At 33.1% G+C, this 25620-nt stretch overlaps 1 protein-coding gene across 2 annotated transcripts in view; it reads left to right on the top strand.

The window, feature by feature from the left end:
• The window catches only part of LOC143236339 (glypican-6-like), a 39357-nt gene extending 24781 nt beyond the window's left edge, over positions 1-14576 (top strand). The window contains exons 3-9 of one of the 2 annotated variants that reach the window (XM_076474614.1): positions 817-1019; positions 2680-2868; positions 3016-3181; positions 8096-8226; positions 9927-10201; positions 11799-11974; positions 12423-14576. In XM_076474614.1, the coding sequence (XP_076330729.1) occupies positions 817-1019; positions 2680-2868; positions 3016-3181; positions 8096-8226; positions 9927-10201; positions 11799-11974; positions 12423-12652 (1370 nt within the window). In that variant the 3' untranslated portion in view covers positions 12653-14576. The remainder of the gene's footprint in view (positions 1-816; positions 1020-2679; positions 2869-3015; positions 3182-8095; positions 8227-9926; positions 10202-11798; positions 11975-12422) is intronic. The other variant, XM_076474613.1, reaches the window with a different exon arrangement.
• Positions 14577-25620: the final 11044 nt, after the last annotated feature.

Below are 25620 nucleotides of genomic sequence, written 5' to 3'. Positions count from 1 at the left end.
TTTAAATCACACTAACAGCTTCTTCTGTTTTAAACATAAGTAGTTTTGAATCACACTACAGCTTCTTCTGTTTTAAACATACGTAACTTTAAATCACACTATATCTTCTGTTTTAAACATCGTAGCTTTAAATCATACAATAGCTTCTTCTGTTTTAGACATAAGTAGTTTGAAATCACACTACAGCTTCTTCTGTTTTAAACATAAGTAGTTTGAAATCACACTACAGATACTTCTGTTTCAAACACACGTAACTTCAAATCACACTACAGCTTCTTCTGTTTTGAACAAATGTAATTTTATATCATGTTACACCTTCTGTTTTAATTATACGTAATTTTATATCATACTACACCTTCTGTTTTAAACATACGTAATTTTATATCATACTACCCTTTATGTTTTAAACATACATACTTTTGTATCATGTTACACCTTCTGTTTTAATTATACGTAATTTTATATTATACTACACCTTCTGTTTTAATTATACGTAATTTTATATCATACTACACCTTCTGTTTTAATTATACGTAATTTTATATCATACTACACCTTTCTGTTTTGAATATACGTAATTTTATATCATACTCCCCTTTCTGTTTTAAATATACGTAATTTTATATCATACTCCCCTTTCTGTTTTAAGTATACGTAATTTTATATCATACTCCCCTTTCTGTTTTAAGTATACGTAATTTTATATCATGTTACACCTTCTTCTGTTTTAAAAATACGTAATTTTATATCCTGTTACACCTTCTTTTGTTTTAAACATATGTAATTTTATATCATGTTACACCTTCTTTATTTCAGAATTCTTTCAAGAACTTTTGGATAAATCTCAGAAAGACTTCCATGACATGTTCTCTCGAACGTACGGTGTGTTGTATGAACAAAATTCTTTCATTTTTGAAAGCATGTTTGATGAACTCAGAAAATATTATCTCTCTGGTGGTGTTGATTTGACAGAAGCTCTGGACGGATTTTTTAGCCGACTCTATTTGAAGATGTTCCAGGTAAGGGATAATAGGAACTCACCCTTTGAGTTACCAATCAAAAAGTGAACTCTTGCAACGTACTCAAAAGCTTTGAGAACGTTAATAGATAAGTTGTTAAACAGTGAGTTTAACAAAACAGTTTATTTAATACCAGTTTTAGTTAAAAAGCAAAAAAAGGCATTTTATCTGTAAGATTTGATTTATTTGACCCTTTCTTCAAGTTCAGTCTAATATAAATTTGTACTATTTTAAGGTAGTTTCTTGTATATTTCGCAGAAGGTAAAACGAAACTGAAAATCGCGAAAGAGTTAAGTTTGTAAATCCAGTTTTGGGGAAGTTGTGTATAGATCACTTCAGAGATGTTAATTCATTTGTTAAAATAATTTATCAATGTAATTCATAATATTCAGTTAACGATGCACTTTCATTTATTGTTTACATTTTGGGTCAGACGTGGAACCAGCGGTTAGCGTACCCTGACAGAATTCAAGGATTTAAAGTTGGTAACTCGTTGCCACTAAAATGCGATTTAGTCTCACTATGCAATTTGGCAAGAATAGTCCAAGTGTTTACAGTGAATGTTATGTACCATTGTATTCCATAAAGTCCAACTGTTTAAATCTTTACATATTTATAGATGTCTATGAATACGAGGGCTGTTTAAAAAATACGCGGACTGTTTGAATTGCGCGGCTCCAGTTGGTTCTAGGGGAATCCGCTTGGTGTCGCTAGGTTTGCACTAATCAGCTGATTACGACGCCATTTCTCGATTGCAGATATCTTCATTAATGTATTAGCTACGCGGTTATAAGTGAAGTGCGATTTTTTCGTTTGACGAATTTCAGAATGAATGACCTGAAGGAGCAACGACTTGCTGTGAAATTTTGTGTTAAACTTGGAAAATCTGCGACTGAAACTTTTGCTATGCTTAACACGGCTTACGGTGATGTTGCTATGAAGCTTACGACATGTTTCAAGTGGCATGAACGTTTTAAGGATGGTCGACAGTCCATTGAAGATGATGAGCGTCCTGGACGTCCTTCCACGTCAACTGACGACCCACACGTCGACAAAATCAACACCCTGGTGCGGGCAAATCGACGTCTGACGTCTGTCAGGGAGCTTGCTGAAGAGTGTGGGATATCAATTGGATCTTGTTACGAGATTTTGACCGAAAAATTGAAGATGCACCGCGTTGCTGCGAAATTCAGCCCTCAGAACTCGTAAGTTTTTGGCCAAACACTCGATCACTGTTCTTCCCCACCCCCCTACTCACCTGACCTTGCTCCTTGCGATTTTTTCTTGTTCCCCAAACTCAAAAGACCCTTGAAAGGAAGAAGATTTGAGACGATTCCCGAGATTAAGGCAAATGCGACGAAAGAGTTGGAGGACTGTTTCAACAAGTGGAAACACCGTTGGGATAAATGTGTGCGTTGGGGAGGAGAGTACTTTGAAAGGGTCCTAGACCTGTAACTTCTAAATAAAGTACATTTTGTTTTATGACGTCAGTGCGTGTATTTTTTTAACAGACCTCGTATCATCTCATTTTATTCACAGAAAAACAATATAACTTGTATGTGAGTAAACAAAAATCACCAGTTTTTATTTAAATTAATTATTTTATTGGACTAACTGAATTACTGAATTCAATGCCGTTTTTGCTCTTCACAATTTTTAGGTCCTCAATGGCCAGTACACATTTGATGATTATTATTTGAAATGTGTCGAAGATCAAATGGACAACCTGAAACCTTTTGGTGATGTACCAAGGAAGTTAACAACTGAAATTAAAAGATCCTTTGTAGCCACTCGTACCTTTGTTCAAGCCCTCTCTGTTGGCCGAGATGTTGTAAGAGATGTTTTAGAGGTTTGTAGCAACACGGATGTTAATACTTCATTATTTTATTTTATACGACGAGTCACTCAAAACGAAGCGTAAATAATATTACGTCTGTGTATTTTAAGATTTTCAATTTTGTCATCCAAGTTTAATAATGAATATTGTCTTCCGTAGGTGAGGCCCAGCCAAGAATGCAGTAGAGCTCTTATGAAGATGTCCTATTGCCCACATTGTCATGGCTTACCTGACTTGAAGCCCTGTGGAAACTATTGTCTCAATGTAATGAAGGGCTGCTTGGCTTACCATGCCGATCTGAACAGTGAATGGAATAGCTACATCGGTAGGTTAACAAGTCATGAGAATCCATTTGAACAGTTTAAAGCTATGTAAGTTAATGGAAATGTTTATTTGTGTCATATGAGAAATTAGTCATGAATCCAAGGGACTGTTTTTCTTAATTTCACGCAAAGCCACTCGAACGCTATCTCCGCTAGCTGTCCCTAATTTAGCAGTGTAAGACTAGAGGGAAGGCAACTAGTCATCACCACCCACCGCCAACTCTTGGGCTACTCTTTTACCAACAAATAATATGATTGATCGTCACTTTATAACGCCCCATGGCTGAAAGGGCGAGCGTGTTTGGTACGACCGGGATTCGAACCCGTGACCCTCAAATTAACAGTCGAACGCATTAACCCTCATGGTCTTAAATATCGTCGTCAACCGGAGAATACTGCAGACATTTATATGTAATTTTATATTATAGACATTTGGTTTGAGTTTCCAACAAATACTTGCTGAAGACATAATGATGAATTACGTATGCAAACTTAAATTAGAATATTGAAAACCTAAGGAAAGTTGTTGTATAAATGTTTTATAAACAGGTGTTTAGGCCCGACATGGCTAGGTAGGTTAAGGCGTTCGACTCGTAATCTGAGGATCGCGGGTTCCAATCCCCGTCACTCCAAATATGCTCGCCCTTTCAATCGTGGAGTCGTTATAATGTGACGGTCAATCCCACTCACTATTCGTTAGTAAAAGAGTAGCCCGAGAGTTGGCGGTGGGTGGTGATGACTAACTGCCTTTCCTCTAGTCTTCGACACCACTTATAAGTGGTAGCCCGGCATGGCTAGGTGGTTAGGGCGCTTTACCCGCAATATGAGGGTTATGGGTTCAAATTTCTGTCACATCGAACATGCTCACCCTTTCAACCACGTTGGCGTTATGTCACAGTCAATCCCACTATTCGTTGGTAAAAGAGTAGCCTAAGAATTGACAGTGTGAGCTGCCTTCCCTCAATTCTTACAATGCTAAATTAGGGATGGCTGGTGCAAATAGCCCTCGTATAGCTTTGCACGATATTCAAAAAAACAAACAGGTGTTTCTGTTTACTCCGAATTTCTTACTTCAAAAGGAAACATAACTACTTTATATGTATGTGTATGTGATAGAAATAGATAAATGTTTATGCATACACACTATTTGATCTACAAAGCTTGTTCAATTTTATTGCAAAATTATAATACCAATTTAGCCCATGTGTATGTAAAGTGCATGTTTATTCAACGTGGATGAGTTTCCAGATCTGGTCAATTATCGAATAACGTTTAAGTTGATTTCTTCGTATTTTATAACAATTAGTAAATGGGTTTGTAGAATAAAATGTAAAGTTACGTATTAGCTAAATATTAAGTAGTGTGTTTTTGGCGTCTACGGGTAATACGCAGAATCGTTCGTGCTCCATTTTCTTCTTTTAATTTTTTTTTGATTCTGTGTAACTGATCACGCCGTTCAAAGCGCTTTTATCTAAGTTGAAAATTGGCAAACGTTGGCACCGAAAAATAACCTGCTTCAATTCAATGAATCATGGCAAGAATGAACAGAGAAACATATAAGAACCTCTTATCAAGGTAGAAAAGCTAGTTATGCAAAGTGGTCTGGGTGTAACTCCACACGCTGAGTTTTTTTTTTTTCTTGATGAGCCTTTGATCTTACCGAGTTCGCATTCCTGGTCGTTTAGTTTTCTCTGATGAAAAGAAAGGAGGCGTGACGAAGTGAAACGTCACACGTAGAGTGCTTTATATTTTGAGGTACGTGGGGGTTAAAATCCGCTTGACATTGGGAAAGTGGTTGTTAAAAAGGAAAAAATTATCTTTCTCGTTTGGCAAATCGTAAAACTGGCAAAAATAAACAAGCGTATCTATGGTAACAATAGTCCGTTTTTTCTCAAGAAATAGCAGAAATACTTCAATATTAAATATATTTATGACTTCATTTAATTTAAACTCTCTGCGAGTTAAAGTAACCTGAAAATAAACTGAAAATATGAGCAGAAACTAATTCGGTTACATTTTTTGTTTGGCTATATTTTGTATGTACCTATCTATCAGTTAAGACTTCTAAATGATGTATTGTGAAAAGTGAGCGGTCAATAATTCATTTCTGACGACCCAGATCCAAAAAGTTGCTAATATCAATTAACTTTTAAAATGCTTCTGTACCGTGTTCTTAATAACATTTTCTTTGCCGTCTGTAAACAAGAACCAGTTTCAAGAGATAATAATAAAGTTCCAATGTACCTTGAAACACGGTAAGTATCAAGGTTGTTTATTGCATGGAAACATTCCGTAAAATCAGGTCGCACTGAGTATCCTATGTTGAGTAGTAGTGGTAGAATATTTGGTGCAACGCCTAATAAAGTAATATTACTTGAGTAGTAGTGGTAGAATATTTGGTGCAACGCCTAATAAAGTAATATACCATTCTCATGAACAAGTGAAAAACGATGTCTTGTTCTTATTTACTGGGAAAAAGAATGCAATATTTGTGGTTATTTATTTATGCAGGAGTGTTAAGCGATCCTGAACTACCATTAAGCGATTAATATATATTTATATGATTAACTTTTCCAAGATTAAATGTAGTTTTATTGTAAATGCCCTGAATTTTAAATTATCATTAGCTGGATAAAAAGCGTCCGCAATGACACATCATTATTAATTATATTAGAAATGTCCGGAGTGAACCACCCTAATTACTTGTTTGTATTAAAATGCTCATAATGGCGTATCGTTATATAAGTTTTTGTGAAGAAATGGTTTCAGTTACGCTAAAAGTAAATGACACGTGTAGTACTTATGGACAAATAGTGAGATGGTTTGTTTTATATTTCCGCACAAAGCTACTCAAGGGCTCTCTGCGCTAGTCGTCTCTAATGTAGCAGTGTAAAACTAGAGAAAAGGCAGTTAGTCAACACCACCCACCGCCAACTCTTGGGCTACTATTTTACCAACGAATAGTGAAATTGCCCGTCACATTATAACGCCCCCACGGCTGAAAGGACGAGCATGTTTGGAGGGACGGGGATTCGAACCCGCGACAATCCCATTACGAGTCGAGTGTCTTAACCACCTGGCTATGCCGGGCCAATAGGTAGTTAAGGAATATTTCTAACAACTTTATCATGGTTGTATGTATCTATCCTAACTGTTGAGGTATAGCTTTATTATTTTCTCGTATCGATACCATAACAAGATATACTTAGATGGCTGTACTTTACATCCAAACTGATACTTTTCACTCTACAGTATGGTTGAGGCATTATTTTGGTAGCTTTACCGTGGATTTATATTGGTATGATTACAGCTATGGCAGCTTTAATAGTCACTCACTGTGTGTATTTTCGCATAACAAAGCCACATTAGGCTATCTGCTGTGTCCACCGACGGGAATTAAATCAATCACTTACTGAAATGTCTCACCAATTAAGAAACTTCTTACATACATATCATATGAATATTTTAACGGTTAATTAAAGCTCTGATAATCAAAATTAATTAACATTCATACTGGTATAAAATTGAAAATAATCAAATGTTACGATAGTTGCAAGGCAAGAGGTACACCAAGTTTTATTCGTGAAGTTTAACTAACAGTTAAGGGTTTTCTTACGTGATACACAGTTTTATGATCTTTTTTTTTTGTTTATACGTAATACAAACTTAAAATATAAAGTTTTCAGTAAAGTGTGTTCAATTTATTAATAACCGGATGCTAATTTTGATGATGAAATTGTTCTATTTTCTGTTGCTTTTTAATAGCTGAAATAAAATAAATATATGTGCGCCATCTTATCAAAATTCCATTAATAAAAAGAAACAAAATACTTCCTTCAACGTATAAAACACGTAGAAAAAAAAGTGAAATTACATTGTTAAAAACTACTGGTTGTTTGAGTCGTAAATGACTAGGATGACTAGAAATATACTTAGGCAATTTCTATTGGACTCATGAGAGCCTTAATTTTAATGTTACAGAATGATATCGTGTGTGTATTATATAAACTTGCAGAGTTGATGTAAAACTATTAAACTAAAGAACAATAAAAATGTGATGCAGTAAATTCTGACAATAAAGCTAGAAAAAACTATCTTTACTTTCTAAGAAATCAAAACTACTTACGATTCGTTATTGCGATTTGGTCAGGGCTTGTAGTAGAAAAACTTGTAGTACGACTAGCCCTAATGAAACCACAATGGCGAAGTGCTGGTTAAAATGAAAAGGTAGTTTTGATTATTATCTGAAGATTATAAGTCGTTCTTTTTTAACTTTATTGTCAAAACATATAAATCTTCCAGCATACACTACAGTTTCTGAAAAATAACAAAGTTTATTATGCTATTTGTAATTCAATGGTTTTAATTTTTTAATTGAATTTGGATGGCATCTAGAGAAGTGTACCCAGTCTGTTAGTTCGTGAAAGCATTTAGTTTTACTTAAAACATAAAAGAAGAAATTAAATAAGACATTTACACGTAAGATCAAGCTACTTAAGAGTTAAACTCCATGATTTAACGTACTTAAAATTTATATGCTTGAGAACTAATTATGAAATAAAGAAAGTACTTTTTATGTTATTATTATAGAAAAAATTAAATATATAGAAAAAAAGAATAAAGTAAAAACTAAAATAAGCAGGGAAACCATATTTTTTATGTTTGTAGAATAAGTTGTATGTGTATTTTGTAACCGAGAAACTACTAAATTCACATGCTGTTGTGTTTCTTTTAGTTTCTGTTTTCTCTATTATTTTCCCCTTTATTTTGTTTTACATGAATCACCGTTTGTTTGCTTTTTGTATACTTTCTGTCACGTGTTAGCTAAATTGCTACTCATAACCGCTTGGTTAATGTGTGACGGGTGTTTTAAAAACTGAATATTTTTTTTTCAAACTGTTTTTTTCTTTTATTAGATGCGCTTCTGATGCTAGCTCACCGCTTAGAGACTTCTTTCAATATCGAAGCCGTTATAGACCCGATTGAGATAAGAGTATCTGACGCTATAATGAATTTTCAGGAGAATGGCCATATCGTCTCACCTAAGGTATTAAAAAACAACAACAACTGAAAACATGTTACAGCTTCAGGGGATTGTATTATCTTTTTGATTGCCATAAAAATTAATTGTTCTTTTCAAGTTGAAAACTATTATATCATAGAAATATTTGTTTATATTTAATGAAAATGAGTGGGTTTCAGTTGCAGTAAGAAAAAACATCTGTGCAAATGAAGGTCGATTTGTCTAAGTATTGATTGCTTAATTGTAAGCTTCTTTAAGTGTCACTTTTCTATTATTTTAACGTATCGTATCGAATGAACTTAACGTTAAAAACATCGCAAATCTTTTTATGCATAAACAATTTGTTTGTTGCATTTTTAGGCATAGGTGTTAGTTTTAACAAAAATCAGAGGTTGCTTCTGACGTTTCCATGTACTTCATAATGTAAGCTTATACATTAAAAATAGTGTTCCTTAATTTGCAATGTATTATAAATACTTAACTATACGGAGCAACAACTAAGATATGCCTGATAATTTCAGTATATTATTTATTATATTGCAGTGTCTCTAGCATGTTTATCGAAAACGAAATTTCAAATAAAATCGGCTAATAACTCACGAGTGAAAACAATGAAGATTTTTATATGGTTTTTAGTAAATACAAAGCTACGGAATGGGCTGTCTGTGCTGTGCCCACCAAGGGTATCGAAACCCGGTTTTTAGAGTTACAAAATTTCAAGCGCTGTCAATCATATTTATCACAATATCAGAGATTCCAGTGGTCTATTATTCACTTCATAATCAACAACAGCAAGCTCAAAATAGTTTCCATCTGCCCTTTACTTTTCTAGTAAATCTATTCTAGGACATAATAATGCTCTCACTTAATTTATTTTTTATCATAACAGAACAATTACCCTTAAAGTGTTTTTATTTGTTTTTTGAATATCGCAAAAACCTACTTGAGAGGCTATCTGCTCTAGCTGGCCGTGGTTTTTTTATATTATAAAATTGTGGGTAAGCTGCTAGTCAGTACTCTTGGACTACTTTTTACCAACAAATAGTGAGATTGACTCTTACATTATAACGCTTAAAGGCTAAGAGAGCGAGGATGTTCGCCAACGGGTTTCGATCCCACAAACAGTATATTGCGGATTAAGACCACCAGACCATGCCAGGTCCTGTGAAGTGTTAGATACTGTATATGAGTAAAAAAATAACAAAGATGTTAAAAAAGTTATAACAAAGATTGTGTTTGTGTTTCGTATATGTTCCTGCTAATCACGTAGATATGTATAATAATACTGAACTCTTGAACAGGGTGAAAACTAATGTAACAATTTATTGTATGTTGGGATTTAAGAGTTTTGCATTAAACAAGTTTCATCTATGGTTGTTTTTTAGGGCTTAAAACATTATCAGCCTGGACGCAACGCAGGTAGCTGATTTTGTGGCTTTTCGTTAAGACAAAGAAATAAACATAAATGTGTATCTTACGAACTATTTTGTATGTACATTAGCCTTTATAATATCAATGAACTACACTGCTTGCACACTTTCTTTCAATTTCATGTTTATTACACAACGAAAGTAAAACTTTGTTATTTCATTGTTTTTGTTTGTGGTTATTGTTTTACATAGTAAAACGTTATCACTATTTTAAATGATTTAACGAAATATTTCTTGAAACACTGTTTATTAATACCTTATCTGTAGATTATTTAATTTTTTTTTAATTTACAGCTATTTGAAAGTTGTGGAAAACCAAGACTGCAGAAAAGAGATGTTACCGGAGAGATTGAGTTCCACACGTATAATTTTGGTGCCCAGTTGGCGGCATTTCAGCCCACCAAAAGTGGGTTGGAGCGACTAGTTGACGACGTAAAGAAAAAACTGAAGAGAACTAAGAACTTCTGGTCGCAGCTGGCGAGTGAATTGTGTAATAACCCTGAAGTGGCCGGTGACAGGAACGTACGAGAAAACTCTGACAGCTGCTGGAACGGACTAGCTAAAGCAAGGTATCATATTTTTGAAAAATCTGTAAGAGTTGCTTAGAAACCTCAATAATGGTGTGAACTTTATGAAAATGTGTTTTTATAAAGGCTTAGCTGCTTTAAAAATGGTAAAAACCTTTTCGTTTTGTTTTTACCGTCAAAAATGCGTTTACAAATCACGGACAAGAATCTTTTAATCGCATCAGTTTGCGTTTTGATGGCTGTGATACAATTTGTATGAAATTAAAAATATACATATCAAAACTTATTCAAGTGATTGCTTAGGTTTAAAGTTTAAGACAAGGCAAGTCAGTTGTATTTATACACTTACACTTAATTTCACAAAAGAATATATTATTTATGACGTTTACAAGAACATAAAACAACAGGTGACCTTTCCCAAACTTTATCTTTAGCCGCCATTTCTTCTTTACGTAATAATTTTTGTCCACTATGATTTTCCTCCTTGGACTGAATAGAATATTTTACATCTTGCCAGTTTCAAATTGTCTGTCACTGACCTAAGGATGTCACGGTTTGAAAATTTTGTAACCGGTACGTCGTCATGCTTGGAATGATTCGCAACCGATTAACTGGTTTGACTTAAGCCTCGAAAGCCTTAGAACTATTGATGCCACGTTGGATAACTGATACAGATCAGATGATGAACTAAGTCGATGTATTCTTTTGTGTTGAATATTGATTATTCATTTGTGCATCGAAAGCTGAATATATTATTAAGTTCAGTTTTCTATACGAAAAAAAATACATGGAATTTTTCAAACAAGCTGTTGCACCAAGATCATCACCTCAACTCATATGTTTATAACCAGTCAGAAAGTAAATCCTTACGGATGCTCCTTTCGTGTATTTCTTTCAATCTGCAGAACGTTTGTACACTTCTAAGCTTTCGTATCCACTAGTTGCCACCAAACAAGCTAGGTTGACTATACTGAAATTTGGACTGCCTGTATGTGTCGCTGTATAAATAAAATTAGATCTAAAAATAAAACAAGAAATGATAATCTAGAATAATGGTTAGAAAAGTTTCAGAACTGTCAGACCCTCAGATCGAACGATAACTAGTTATCCAAGTAATCGTAACTCCATTATTGAGTGTAACTGGATTATCCTCACTGTTAGTTGAAATGGCGTGGCGTCTGTAACGTATTATTCTTATATTGTCATAGTTCAGTAAAGTGTCACCGAACTTTATTATCCTTACATTGTCATAATTCAGTAATCTGTTACTGTAATATATTATTCTTACACTCTGTCATAGTTCAGTAATCTGTATCTGTAATGTATTATCCTTAAACTGTCATAGTTCAAAAGTCTGTTATCAAACTACATTATCCTTACATTCTGCTATAGTTCGGTTATCTGTCATTGTAATGTATTATTCTTACCTTCTACCATAGTTCAGCAGTCTGTCACTGTAACGTATTATCCTTACACTCTATTATAGGTCTGTAACCGGTAACAGATTCAGTGTTTTACTGCAGTTCTTCAATCGATAAAGATAATAAAATCGAGGAGTTAACAGCAGCAGTTTAAGAGCCTAGAAACCTTTATTTGAGTAACACACGAGTGTAATGAAATATGTTAACTCTTCCTACAGGTATGATGCAACACCAGTAGGAAATGGCGTCAGTAGTCAGAAGGATAACCCAGAGGTATCGCTCGACATTACGTCACAGAATGTTATTATTAGTCAACAAATCCTAACGCTGCATCTGATCAACAGCAAATTGAATGATGCCTATAATGGCTTGGATGTGGTGTGGCAAGACTCTGGTAATTGAATTATTTTATATCCTTTTGTTTATAACTAGTTGGTTACCATTTACAGTGATCTGAATGAAATGAATAATATTGAATCACATTGTTCTCTTTATACGCGCCATCTATAGGAAGACGAAGAAACGTAATAAAATTATAAATAATTGCAATTTTTTGGTAATAAGTTGTACGTTTTAATTCGATGGAGTACATGAAAATAACAGAGTAATATGCCTGTACCTACTTTATTAAAACTATATCTGCCTTACAGTAAACGTATTTGTAATATTTAAAACTTGTGAATTTGCATGTCATATACTATTTAATTTGAAACTAATACATGGTACCGTTCAGAAGAAAGGGCCTGTATAAATTTTTAACACAAATTTTTCGTTCGTAGTTTCTTGTTTTGACTTAAATGCTTTCAGCTGTATATCTTATTTTTCTGTTTTATTGAAATTAGCAGACAGTGAATGGGATGGCAGTGGGAGTGGCAGCGGTAGTGGAGACGGCTGGATTATTACAGAAGAAAATCAACATAATTTCGGAGATATATATTTCAGTTCATCCACACCTGTTACAACGAAGCCACATGAACACACAACACCGCCCTCTTCAGCTTCCCAAATTCTGAATCCATTTGTGGTTCTTATTACTGCTCTTCTAATTTATGTTAGTGTTACCTGGTGGTGAGAAGGCATATTAGTGTAACTGTACAAAAAAACGATCGTGTTTGTATCTGTGTGTGTGTGTGTGTAAAATGAAGTAAACCGTTAGTCTATAGAACTTTTTTTATTCGTTGTGCTATGGCATTATAGGAAATAATGACCATACGATTTAGCAGGGAGCCTGTATTGAAAAGTTTTAATGAGAAAAACGTGCCTTCTACTAAAGAATAACCGGAGCTGTTCAGAATTTACATGTACAAGCTTTTCATGGCAACACTGCCAGAAGCCAAATCCCATTTTTACCCATCTCTAAATATCTTGTACATGTCTATTAAGTGCCAATTAAAAAAAATCATTCGAGGAACTGAGAAATACGGGCAGTTGAAAAGAAAAAAAAAACTTGATTTGTGAAATGTAGAAACAAGCAATGCTACATTAATTTGTGACTTTAAACAAAAAATATAGAGGTCCTTTCATAATTTCTAGTGCTTTTTAGTCCTCTCTGTAAAGAGTTAATGGAACTAGAAGCTGTTGTATCAGAAAATAGCCAAACAACTCGAACCTGTGTTATTTTGTCTTACGTCTTAAAGAATTAAACAATATAAAGAACAAGAAAATGAAGTGTAATCATTTTCCAGTATTTTGATCTTAGCGACATACAAATCAGCGAAGTTTGATAAGGAAGGACAGGATGTGTTTAACAGTTTTAACCTTGTCTCTTTCTGTCCGATATTTTTTAAAAATTATATTCATAAATGTATTTAATGTTGAAGAGCCAACTTTAGCTTTTTGTCATGTTAAAAACACCAGGAGTTATTGATTTATTTGCCTGAATTAATTTTTTCTCCGATGTTAATGTTCTTCTGTTAAAAAAAACGTAAAAAAACACGATATAAAGTTGTTTATTAGTTATATGTATCTGTGTATTTCGATTAGAGATACTACTTGAACGACGACAAACAATAACAACAACGATAAAAACCTGAGTTTCCTAACTTTGCATTTTCGGGAACCGCGTGAAGCTGTAAGTTGAAAATGGACTGTTGAAAATCATATTCAAAGGAAATCAATCTAATTAGGATTTTGATTTTGCATAATTATTCGTCATCGAGATGTTTACTTGTTTTAGTGGGTTTTATTTAAAGATTCATTTTTTTCACAGTTTCATATATGTCTAGAATTTGTTCCATGGTCTTTATTGTTTGTACGTAAAGTAATACGTAAAATAGTATATTTTACGCAATTACCATTCGGCCTTTTTTATCTTTAGCATATAATGACATTGTATTTAATAGCAGCTTTTGTATTTTCCGTATTTTATTTATCTGTATGTATATATATTTGCTTTGTTATTGTAGACTTTGTTTTTACAATGTCAATAATACATTTAGTTATGTAAGAATATGTCATTTTTTTATTTTTAATTGCTGTTCAAAACTATATTCATTTAAATTGTGCGTACAATCCCGAGCACCATATAGTAAATGTATATTATACAATCAAAATGTCGGTACAAGTTGTACACTTCATACAGTAAGATTGAATCATGATATAAACCTCAAATAACCGTCACATCAGTATTAGTTTTACGTAAGTAGCTATTATGATTGAATCATGATATAAACGCTGTAACTTACACAAACGTCAAATATAACTTCACATCGAATTAGTTAACAATCTCGTCGTGTTCAGTTAACCTCAGTTTTTTACACTCCAACATGATGCTACAAAACCGCAACCACTTCAACCAACACTTAACAAGTTCAGGTAAGAATGTAAAACACATTCGTGAATTTCGAATTAAGAATAAACAGTATGGCTGAAGGATGCATATAGTATATTTTAGTTATGAGCACTTGCCAGTAATTAGAAATTAATAGTTGTCTATTTTTCACACTTGTACATTTACTAGACCACTATCAGTTTGAAAATAAACTATTTTGAACTAACGATGGTGTATAGTTGATTTGTTTTGGGTGTTTATTAGTAGTTAACCAAAGAAAGTGTTGTGGAAAGTTCAATGTTTTCACAATTTTGATTTGTGTGGAAAATGTGTTATCCTTGTAGATTAGTACAATTTGTTTCCTGTTCTGTTCGTTAAAGTTATTTTTAAAGTGGAAAAGTTTTTATTCGCTGTTTATGTTCATTAAATTGGCGAAAATTCTTTTATTTTTTTTTTCAGAACAAAGCTCTTATGTTATACAATTGTTAGCTTGTAAATAAAATCTTCGTTTTACATTTAAAAAACATCATACTAAAAATACATGTGGTCATGCTATAATCTACTTTTAACTAATCATGACATAAATTATTTGGTAATATTTCAAAAGGGACGAAGTTTCGTTCTAATTAATACGTTGATATTTATCATTTTGTGTACTTGTTTATTTAACATTTGTAGTAAATTACGAGGAAAATAAGCATGTATGTTTTTATTTAATTACACCTCATTGTTGTGTAAATGAGAATCAATGCACACGTGTGTTACTTTACTACTTCTGTGTTTTTTTACGTATTTATTTGTCGTCCCTTGGCAAAATTCGTATGATGTCAGTTAGCTTGTACAGATGGAGCTACTATAGCCTACACATATTTTAAACTCTATACGAAAAAATGTTTGTGTTTTGTTTGTTATTGAAGCAAAGCCACAATGAGCTATATTCTGTGTCCACCGCGGGGAATCGAACCCCAAATTTTAGCGTTGTAAGCCCATAAACGTATCACTGTCATACATTTTGATGCATTAGTAAATAACGTTCAATTAATGTTTTTGATTTAACAGACTACAAGTTCTGAAAAAGTTAAGAGAAATAGTGTTAGAACGATACTTAACGTACGAAGGAATGAAAAGTACTTACTTTAATTTCTTACGACTATTAACTACAATATTGTGCAACAGAATATTGAAATATTACTTTGAACTTTCGTATTTTATTTGAGATTTGGCTAATTTTTATAACATTCATTTAAGGTACTGGTTAACGACCTTAGCGTTTACAGTAAAAGTTTTGTTTTCACTGTCTTTTCGATTTTTAAGTATTATATAAAAAATAATTAAAAATTACACTGCCCTGTAGTAAAGTGAACTTAAGTATTGAATGTTTTCGTTTGCTCTGTCCAACATTCTTAAAAGAAAATCCCACTGGTTATAAGAATAAGTAAAGGATTTTACAATTAGAAATTGAAATGATGCGTCAATTTCACGGCTTCGCTTTTCTTTACATTATCGGCCCAGTATGGCCAGGTGGTTAAGACACTCGTAATCCGAGTGTCGCGGGTTCGAATCACCATCGCATCAAACATGCTTGCCCTTTCAGCCATAGGGGCGTTATAACGGTGTAATCAATCCAACTATTCTTTAGTAAAAGAGTAGCTTAAGAATTAACGGTGGGTGCTGATGACTCGCTGTCTTCTCTCTAGTCTTACACTGCTAAATTAGGAACGGCTATCACAGATAGCCCTCTTGCAGCTTTGCGCGAAATTCAAACCAATCCTTTACATTAAACTAAACTTACAACAAAAAATGTATTTTTTTAATGTTCTAATGGGAACAAAGATCGCTTTTATTATTTTAGGATCTCTGATTTCCCAAGAAAAATTGTTACAAACATTTCTCCAAATGCTCACGCACATACAATCTATAAGCATTAGCATATATAAAAATTGAGGGGGGAGAGGAAGATGGGGCTGTGATAATTTAATTTGAATTTCCAAAACTTTATTTAGATGAATAGATTTAGCAGTACTAAAAAATTATTTTTGTACACAAAGTGTTATTTTTTTATTGATTGAAATGTTATGATGTTAAGATTTTTTTTATCAACCAATAAGGGTGCAGAATGTGAGACTATTTTTACAGAGAGGGTGCATAATGTGAGAGTAGTTTCACAGGATATAGAATTTGAAAGCAGTTTTTCAGAGAAGATGTAGAATGTGAGAGTAGTTTGATAGAGAGGGTGTAGAATGTGAAAGTAGTTTTAGAGAAAGGGTGTAAAATGTAAAAGTGCTTTACAGCAAGGACGTAGAATGTGAGAATAGTTTAACAGAGATTTATTTCAACTCAAATTAGGATCAAAACTTGGCGGTGATGATGTTTCCTTAGTAAAGTAACTGTCCCTTCTGTTAACAATATACGTAGTTTTTAGTTTCGTTATTTTAACTTTTGACATCATATTTCAAATTGAGCGTAATAAGAAACGTAAATTTACCTATACATCTGGTAAACATGTCTTACAACTTACTTACAACTACGTTTTTAATTAAGTGTTTGTCTCGTTATTTTTACATCGAGTTTTGTCATTTCTTTCATCTGGCATCAGATCACTATCTCTGCACATTCTCGGATCTTCAAGCACTCACAACTTGAAGTAAACGGTTCTTACGACACTTAAAAATGGTTCTTTATTAGAATTGCGTATCTTATTTGATTAACGATGGAAAAAAAATAAATTTATCATTAAAATGCAAAGAAATAATTGAAATGGTTAAAATAACATAATAGTTATGCGGTTAACGGCTACCATCTTGTTTTTAATTCTTATAGATTTTTAATAAATATTCTCATTAGTGTGTGACGTTATCATTACGAATTACTTTCCTTAATGCAACTTATGTGGATGAATTGTTTCTTCATTCTAGTGTCCAATAAAGAAAGAAAAACTTTCGCGTTAATTAATAAACTATGTATCTTTGGGACTATTTTTATGCCTTTTAAAATTTTTGTAACTCAGTAATAAGCTACACAATGAGGTATTTGTGTTATGCCCACCCCGGGTATCGAAACTCAGATTCTAGCGTTATAAGTCTGCAGACATAACCGGTGTGCCACTGGGGTGAGGGATAAACTTTAAACTTTCTGTATCTACTGTTTTCTTTCGAAGGCATAACGAATAATCCTAACCAAAGCATAAATCTAGCGAAACGCCGGCATGATCCTGCATCGTTCACATTCTGTTAGTAATATACTTCAACTCACTGACCATATAATAAGGGTTAGCAAGAACTTGAAAGAATTTTAATTTAGGCCCTGAGAACTTAGGAACAGTAAAATAATGAGATTGTGTTTTTAAGAAACGCAAAAAAAGCTGAAAAAAACTCACTCCTTTTAAATTCCAGGGAAAAGAAAACTAGATTTCCTGACCATGTTTACATTTATAGAAGGTCGATTTTTGCATGATTTTATATCAAAGTTCAATAAAAGACGTATTTTGAAAGTTTCAAAAAGGTTTACAGTAATACTTGAATAGCTATTTTTAATCTAATGAAGTTTTTATTTGTTCTTTTAATATCCTTTCTAATCACAATAGTCAATAATACAGCAAAGATGCAATCGAAATATTTAAAGAATTAATAGAAAATTACTATATTATACGTTAAAGGAATTATGATTTTTCTCTTTAATGGTGCCCTAAGATTCAGGCATAGCTCTCCTTAATCTTAAACGCTTGACCAGAGAGAAGGAACCCAGTCGGTAACACCCGACTTAACAAGGGTTTTCTTGGCTTTTGAACCAAATAATGTGATTATTTTTAAATTATATAGCACTCCTACTGCTGAAAGTGCTGAGAAAACTTTGCAGTACCTCATCTCGAACTCTAGACCTTTTGTTCTTCAACAACAAACGCTAATCACATCCAGCCCTTCTGTAAGTCGCAATAATTTATAACAGCAAGTCAGTATAACTAGAATAAACTTTTTCTGTAAAATGTTAAACACTGAATCCGTACCAGTTAACCACATATTAAACAATAAGCACTAAAACAAACTGAAAGATAGGCAGGCAAGATTTTTTACGAAGTTCAACTGAAAATTCCAGCCTTGCAGACCCCCGATAAAATAATAGAAATTGAGGTCGTGCGATATAAAAGTGGCAGTTGAATTCTAATATTCACTCTGATAAAAAAAAACAACAAAAAACTAGCCCAAGAGTTGATGGCGAGTGGTGGAGACTAGCTTTCTTCCTTTAAGCCTATCACTAGGAGTGACAAACATAGATAGCCCTCGCGTATCTTGAGCAAAAATAGTAGCTGGTTGAGTCTAACAACGCAAAATGTATATTTTTTCTTTATGTTCATTGGCCTTATGATTTTGGCCAGCAGTGTATGAAGACGGTGAGAAAGTTAAAAACGTAACACGATGACTTAAATGTAATATTGAGATAGTAAGTTACAAATATCTGCAGTAACCGAGCTGCTGGTTTTGAAACATGCAACAACGAATCAAATGATAAACACAAAGCCTAAATATTAATTAGTTGAAAACATGTCCCCACACTGGACTAAGAAATAGAAATTGCTTAGAATTGTTTAAAACGCTCTTGTTAGCGACCGTGGGAGAGATTAGTACAAATTTATTATTTCTGCCATAAGCCACGAGACTACTTAGGTATTACGAAAAAAGAACAACATCAATTTTGTTATATAACATGTCACACTCTTTCTTTCCAATTTCTGGTCACCTGCTCTAAAACAGGTAGGTGTGCATTGAAAAGGAAGGAAAAATTAGTCAATTAAGATACCTTCAAGAATTATTCTTCGTAATTGTACAAGATTTCTACAAATATCTTAATTATTTAGAATAAATAAAGCTAACTTTATTATGCTTTCCTGAACTGTTTTGAAAAGTTTAAGTTATATTATACCACATCATATATTCTGTCTTCATTTACGTTCACAAAGCTTTCGATTAGATTTGACATGTGAGCTCGGGTACAAAACTTTCACTTTAAAGTTTAGCTGCTATATTTTTATAACTGAATTAAAATTCCTCGTAAGTCATTTTTATAAAAATGAAATTAAAAGCTTAAAATAACCGTAGATTTTAGTTTGAAGAGTTTATATGTGACTGTACCAAGTACCACTATTCAATTTTTATAGAAGTTTCTTTTCCCACTTTATTCTAAATATCCATCACACTGAAAGCACCCTTGCAACCACGTAACAAGATTCAGTTTTGTAACAATGTTACTCACTGGCCTCCTTCTTAATGAGATTACTAGTTTTGTAACAAGATTCTTGTTTATAAGACTACCAGGTTTGTAACAAGACAACTAACTGGTCTTGTTGTTTATAAGGTTACTAGATTTGTAACAAGATAATTCAGTGGTTTTCTTGTTTATAAGATTACCAGATTTGTAAAAAAATAACTCACTGTTCTTCTTATTAGCGAGTTTACCCGATTTGTAAAAAAATAACTTACTGGTCGTCTTTGTAAGCTTTGCAACAATATAATTCATTGGTCTCCTTATTCTCGAATGGAAAGAAATTATTTTTAAACACCTGTTTTAATGGCCTAAAATTCTCTCAAAAGTTTCGAAATCCTGAATATTTTATTATTTAATTTTTATCTTTTGCTAATAACACGCGAAATAAAAACAAAACAACGAAATACAACAAACCTTCAATAAACACCTAAGGTCTCATTTGTACCTTTCTAACTGTTACACTCTCAATAGCTTGTAATTTAATGATTTGTCGGTAAAACTTGACTCCTCCCTTTTTCAGGGTCTATATGTAATGTTTTTTTTGTTAATACATGTTCTGTTGGAACCTTGTGAGATGTATTTTCTAACTAGATATTATAATTCTTAGTTATTTGAGCACTTTTATCCCACCTAAATTAATTCCTCCCATTACATTATTATAAATGTTTCATTATGTATAACAATGACAAAAATATGTATCTCTGCTTAGTTTTAAGACAATACAAAATATGGCTTTTGTGTTCTCAATACCGTTTGGTTTATAAGATTCAGGACTATCATTCACTGTTGCTACCATCAGTTTTTACTCTTCCCATGTTACATCACTCCAGTTATACATAACGGGTGTTAACGAACACAAAAACAAAAGAAACATTGTGAATGATTTAAGATCAGTGAAAGCCCCCCAGTGGCTCAGCTGTATGTTTGCGGACTTACAACGCTAAAAACCGGGTTTCGATACCCATGGTGGGCAGAGCACAGATAGTCCATTGTGTAGCTTTGTGCTTAATTGAAAACAACAACAAGATCAGTGAAATTCTGGATAGTTTTACCACTATTTTTGAAGGTTGAGTCACAATCTTATTACAGTGACTCTTTGTGCTTTTCAGTCACGTCAATCTAAGTTCTGCAACTTTTATATACATTTAAATGTACAAAATATTACTCAGTATGAGCTAATTATTCGTTGTACGTTGTAAGAATATTTTTGTTTGTTTTGAATTTCGCGCAAAGCTACACGAGGGATATCTGCGCTAGACGTTTCTATAATTTTGCAGTGTAAGACTAGAGGGAAGGCAGCTAGTCATCACCATCCACCGCCAACTCTTGGGCTACTCTTTTACCAACGAATAGTGGGATTGACCGTAACTTTATAATGCCCAAACGGCTGAAAGGGCGAGCATGTTTGGTGTGACGGGGATTCGAACCCGCAACCCTCAGATTACAAGTTGAGTGTCTTGACCACCTGACCATGCCGGGCCTTTTCAAGAAGAAAGACCATTGCAAATACCAATTTAAGAGACGCATTTCACGCAGGCTTAAAACGGGATTTCGCGATAATGCTCAAAACCTTTCGCAGACAAAGAATAGGCTATTCACCAAATTATAACAAGTTTTTATTCTTTCTGAAAAATTAATCTGTAATCAGGAAATAAATCCAAATATTACGAGAAAAGTAGACTTGAAATGCACGATATTTTTGCCCCGCATTTTTTCCACATTACAAGGTCATGTAGGAGTCTATTACAGAACTATGAATGAAGTCACGACTTCATAGATTGAACCAAAAGCTTATTTCTTGAACAGAATCTGCTATTTATAAATATCATGAAATATGTGGTTTTGGTCACTTTAGTCAGAAACTGTGAACTTAGATATTCAGAACTTAGGGAAAGAACAATTTCAGCAAAGATAAGACAAACTGTTTTGAAAATTTATTTATTATTATTTTAGTTGCTTAAGGAGGAAAATATATTGCGTAAATCAGGGGAATTCCCGTTCTTAATTTTGCATGAATTAAAGAACCCTTAAAAAAAAAAAAGACACGAGTTTCCTCGTTCTTCAACTTGTCTGGATACCAGAAATTGCACATGCAGTTTGATTCCAGCTGTGTAAAAAACAACAAAAACAGCTAAGCAACTATAAAAAACAACAAAAGCTTAAGATTGAGATGCGTAGAAATTAGATAGAAACTTTTAGAACGTTACGATATGAGGAAAGTAAGGATTGGAGCATATGGAGAAGAAAATAGCTTATAAGGTGGTTCATCATTCATTATAATCCAGATGGCCATTCTTACTGAATGTGTTTACTATATCACTGTACATTTTATGTCATAAAGTTGCAAAATGGCTATCTTTAAGAGAGTCAGATGGAAATTATTGACGAACGTACCTTTAGTTGCTATTAATTAGTTATAGACAGAGAACTCATGCGCAGTACCTTGGTAGCCTCAAACGTCGACCTTAACTGAAAACCTATGAGGTGCTCTCTATTGCTTAACGTTAACTCTAACCTACAGGAATAAGCACTGTTAATTAGTTATATCTTTTGTTATTTTTTTTAAAAATGCGTGGTGGTAACTTTAACTTATAGATATAAATATCGATAATATGTACAGCTATCAAAACACTTTCTGATGACTTCATAAGATAAAAATAAAAGTATGCACAATTTCTTAAAATTCCTGCTGATAACTTCAACATATAGAATCAAGGCAGTGACAATATGTATAGTTTTTGAAAGTGCATGCTGGGATTATCAACATATAAAAAAATACACTTAAAATATAGTGACACAAAAAATCCAAAAGACAAAATATATACAATGAAAATGTGTACACTTTTCCAAGTAACTTCAACTAGATATGTCAAAAATGTGATTACAGTGTGAAATTATTACAAATCTTAAGCTCTGCATCCGTTATTGTGTAACTAAAAATGGCCAAAGGCCGCTTGGGGAGACCACCTGTTTTAACCATATACACTACTACTCAGTAGCGTATTGTCTGTCAGTCAGTCAACAGACAATAAAATGACGTCACATAAGGAATTCTTAATGTTACAGTTTTTACTGTCAGTAAAAGTTCGTATGTGATAAATTTCAACAACAATTATCTACTCTGTAGACTACAACACAGAATGATATGTGAACTTCAAAAGCAAGAAATAAAAATATTTGATACCATTACTTTCGATTTTATTTACTATTGAAACAGAAAATTTTTGGGAATTCTGCAGAAGCACATTTAGTATATTTTATCAAAAGGCATCATAATACTTGACGTCTTTAAATTAACCGTCTTCTGGATATATTGTAGTCAAAAGGAGATTTACTTAACCAGCAGTTTATGAATAATAAACATTAATTCAACGTTCGTTAATTTCATACGTCTACATCATTGTTTTTCCCTTATGAAAATAAAATAATCGTTTATATATGTTTATCATAAACTTTGTTTATAATTTTTAGTTCATGTTTTCCAGTTTCATTCATATAACAAGGTGCCGGGAGTTTGTAAGAAATCCAGAACACCGGTGATCAGGACCGAGTTACGTTGTGTATTTGAATCAAGTTGGTAGGAAATTAAAGTTAACTCGCAGAAAATTTAAGAAATTTGTATTCAATCCCAAGGCATATGTTTATGTTTGTTATGATCCTTTGGGAATACAATTATCCATATCTTGTTTTTCACGTGATTTTCATTCTCTTTCACTAATTTTTATTAATACAGTACTGAGCAAAAGTGTTAGGACAAGAGAATATTTTGTCTTTCTTTTCATTTTACGTGGCTGTTTCTTCCATATCAATATAGAATGCAAATTTCAACACTGTGGTAATCCTTCACTAATCCGTGTTGAGATTTATTTCAACAAGCCAAGTAGTTGTCATTTATTCGAATCATAACATACTTATACCAAAAACGTGTCATAAGGGTTCTACCTGAATAAACATACTGATCAAATTTTAGGTCAGGAATACCTGTTATGGTATCCCAAGCAGTGACTTAACTGTACAGAAAAGTACCGGTATATGCTAAAATAAATCAATTTAATAGCATTACACAAGTAAACCGTGACAAAACCAGCGTTTAACACTATGTGTTAAGTTTTGTTGTCATGCCACGTCTCAAAAAACATGGAGAATTGTCAGTAGAGCAGAGCGTTCACGTAAAAGGTTTACTCGATGCTGGTTAGACTCTCCGACAAGTTGCTGCATACTTTAAATGTTCCTCAAACAGTGTCAAGTACACCATGGATCGAGCGAATGAGATATGTACTTGAAGGAAAGCAAGAGGCAGAACACCTAAACTTAATGATACTGACGTTAAGTATCTTTGTTTATGTAGCATTCAGGACAGAAGGAAGACTGTCACTGATCTCAAGCATGAGATAAAAAACTACATACCAAATGAAAGAAAAATATCCAGATATACAGTATCAAGAAGACTCAACTAGAATGAAATATTTGGACGCGTAACAGTTTAAAAACATTTAGTTTCATCTTCAAGTATTGTCAAGAGACTGAACTTTGCTAACAAGTACGAAAATTGGTCTATTAATGGTTGGAAAAGGGTGTTATGGACGAATGAGTCCAAGTTCGAAATATTTGGTTCAAAACATTGGTTATACGTCCGGTGGAAAAAAAAGCGAAAGATAACTGTTTCTATACATATCACTTACCATGAAGCATGGAGAAGTCAGTGTGATGACTTAGGGGTGTTTTCTGCTGAAACGATAGGAGATATTTACAAAATAGACGGAACAGTAGATGTGGTATGTCATGGTATACCCAGTATTATTGATATCTACTATCAAGAAGATAATGACCTCAAAATCTCGTCCAGTCTATGTATAAATTGCTTAGCTAAGAAAGAAGTTGTTGGAGGAGTCATTCAAGTGAGATAATGGCCCCCACAGAGACTCAAATGAGTAGATCTGGGGTTTAATATAACAAACACTTGACAAATTAAAAGTTACTTTCAAAGAAACTTTATGGGAATGTATTAGAGACAATTGGAGTGAAATCTTAAAGGACACTTTAATTAAATATGTAGCAATAATACCTTAAAAAGTGTCTGTAGTTATTAAAACAAAAGGGGGACAAAATATTAACTGTTTGCTGAACTCAAGCACTTCCATTGAGTTTTTATTGTATTAAATACGAATATTAATAAAATTTTGATGTTTCACTTGTGATTTTTCGTCCATTTTTCTTTGAAACCAGCCCGAAGTCTAATTTTTTTTAAATTTTATGCTAAGACTTTTACTTAGTACTGTACATCTTACGTCAATAACATGTTTATTGTAAGTCTTTATTCTTGCGATTCCTGTGGTAAAATGCAATACTTTAGATTACTAATTCATACAGTTTATGATGTTCTGTTTAAAAGGTATAGTAACGTAGCGTAGCATTACTGGTACAAAAAGGTGTCCTAGAATCGGGCTTTGAATTGGGACATTGAGAGAAAAAATTCCGCCATTGTTTTCCCATACATTAACAACTAACACTATATATACAAGCAATACCATTCTTTTTTACTAAACAAGTATATGGTGTATTATTTTACGTATTTTGACACATAGCAAAAAAAAGTAAATAATTTTCGGTTTCTTTGAACTGTCAGATTCCGGTTGCTTCATTGTTTTTACAGTCTCGACTAAAGCTAACAATTCTGTCATTTTACAGACACGGTAACGAGAATGATGTCAATTCTGTCATGTAATTATGCAGATTTTATTACACAAAACCCGTTGCAGTAGAACCTCAGTAGTAAACTTTACAGCTTACAACCACTAAAATCTATAAAATAATCCAGTAAGAATAGTCTTTAAAAAGTGATTTGTTTTGTTACGATGCATGTATTAACTTTCCTTATTTGTGTTTTATATATATTTGAGAAATAGCTATAGGACAGCGACTTTCAACAATCTTATGATCTTGCGCATGAGCACTAAAGACTTTTGTTTTTGTATTATATCGCTTTGATTTCGTAAATAAAAATGGTATTT

Source organism: Tachypleus tridentatus, chromosome 13, assembly GCF_004210375.1.
Source record: "Tachypleus tridentatus isolate NWPU-2018 chromosome 13, ASM421037v1, whole genome shotgun sequence".
NCBI lineage: Eukaryota > Metazoa > Arthropoda > Merostomata > Xiphosura > Limulidae > Tachypleus > Tachypleus tridentatus.
This window is presented reverse-complemented; position numbering and strand designations above follow the sequence as displayed.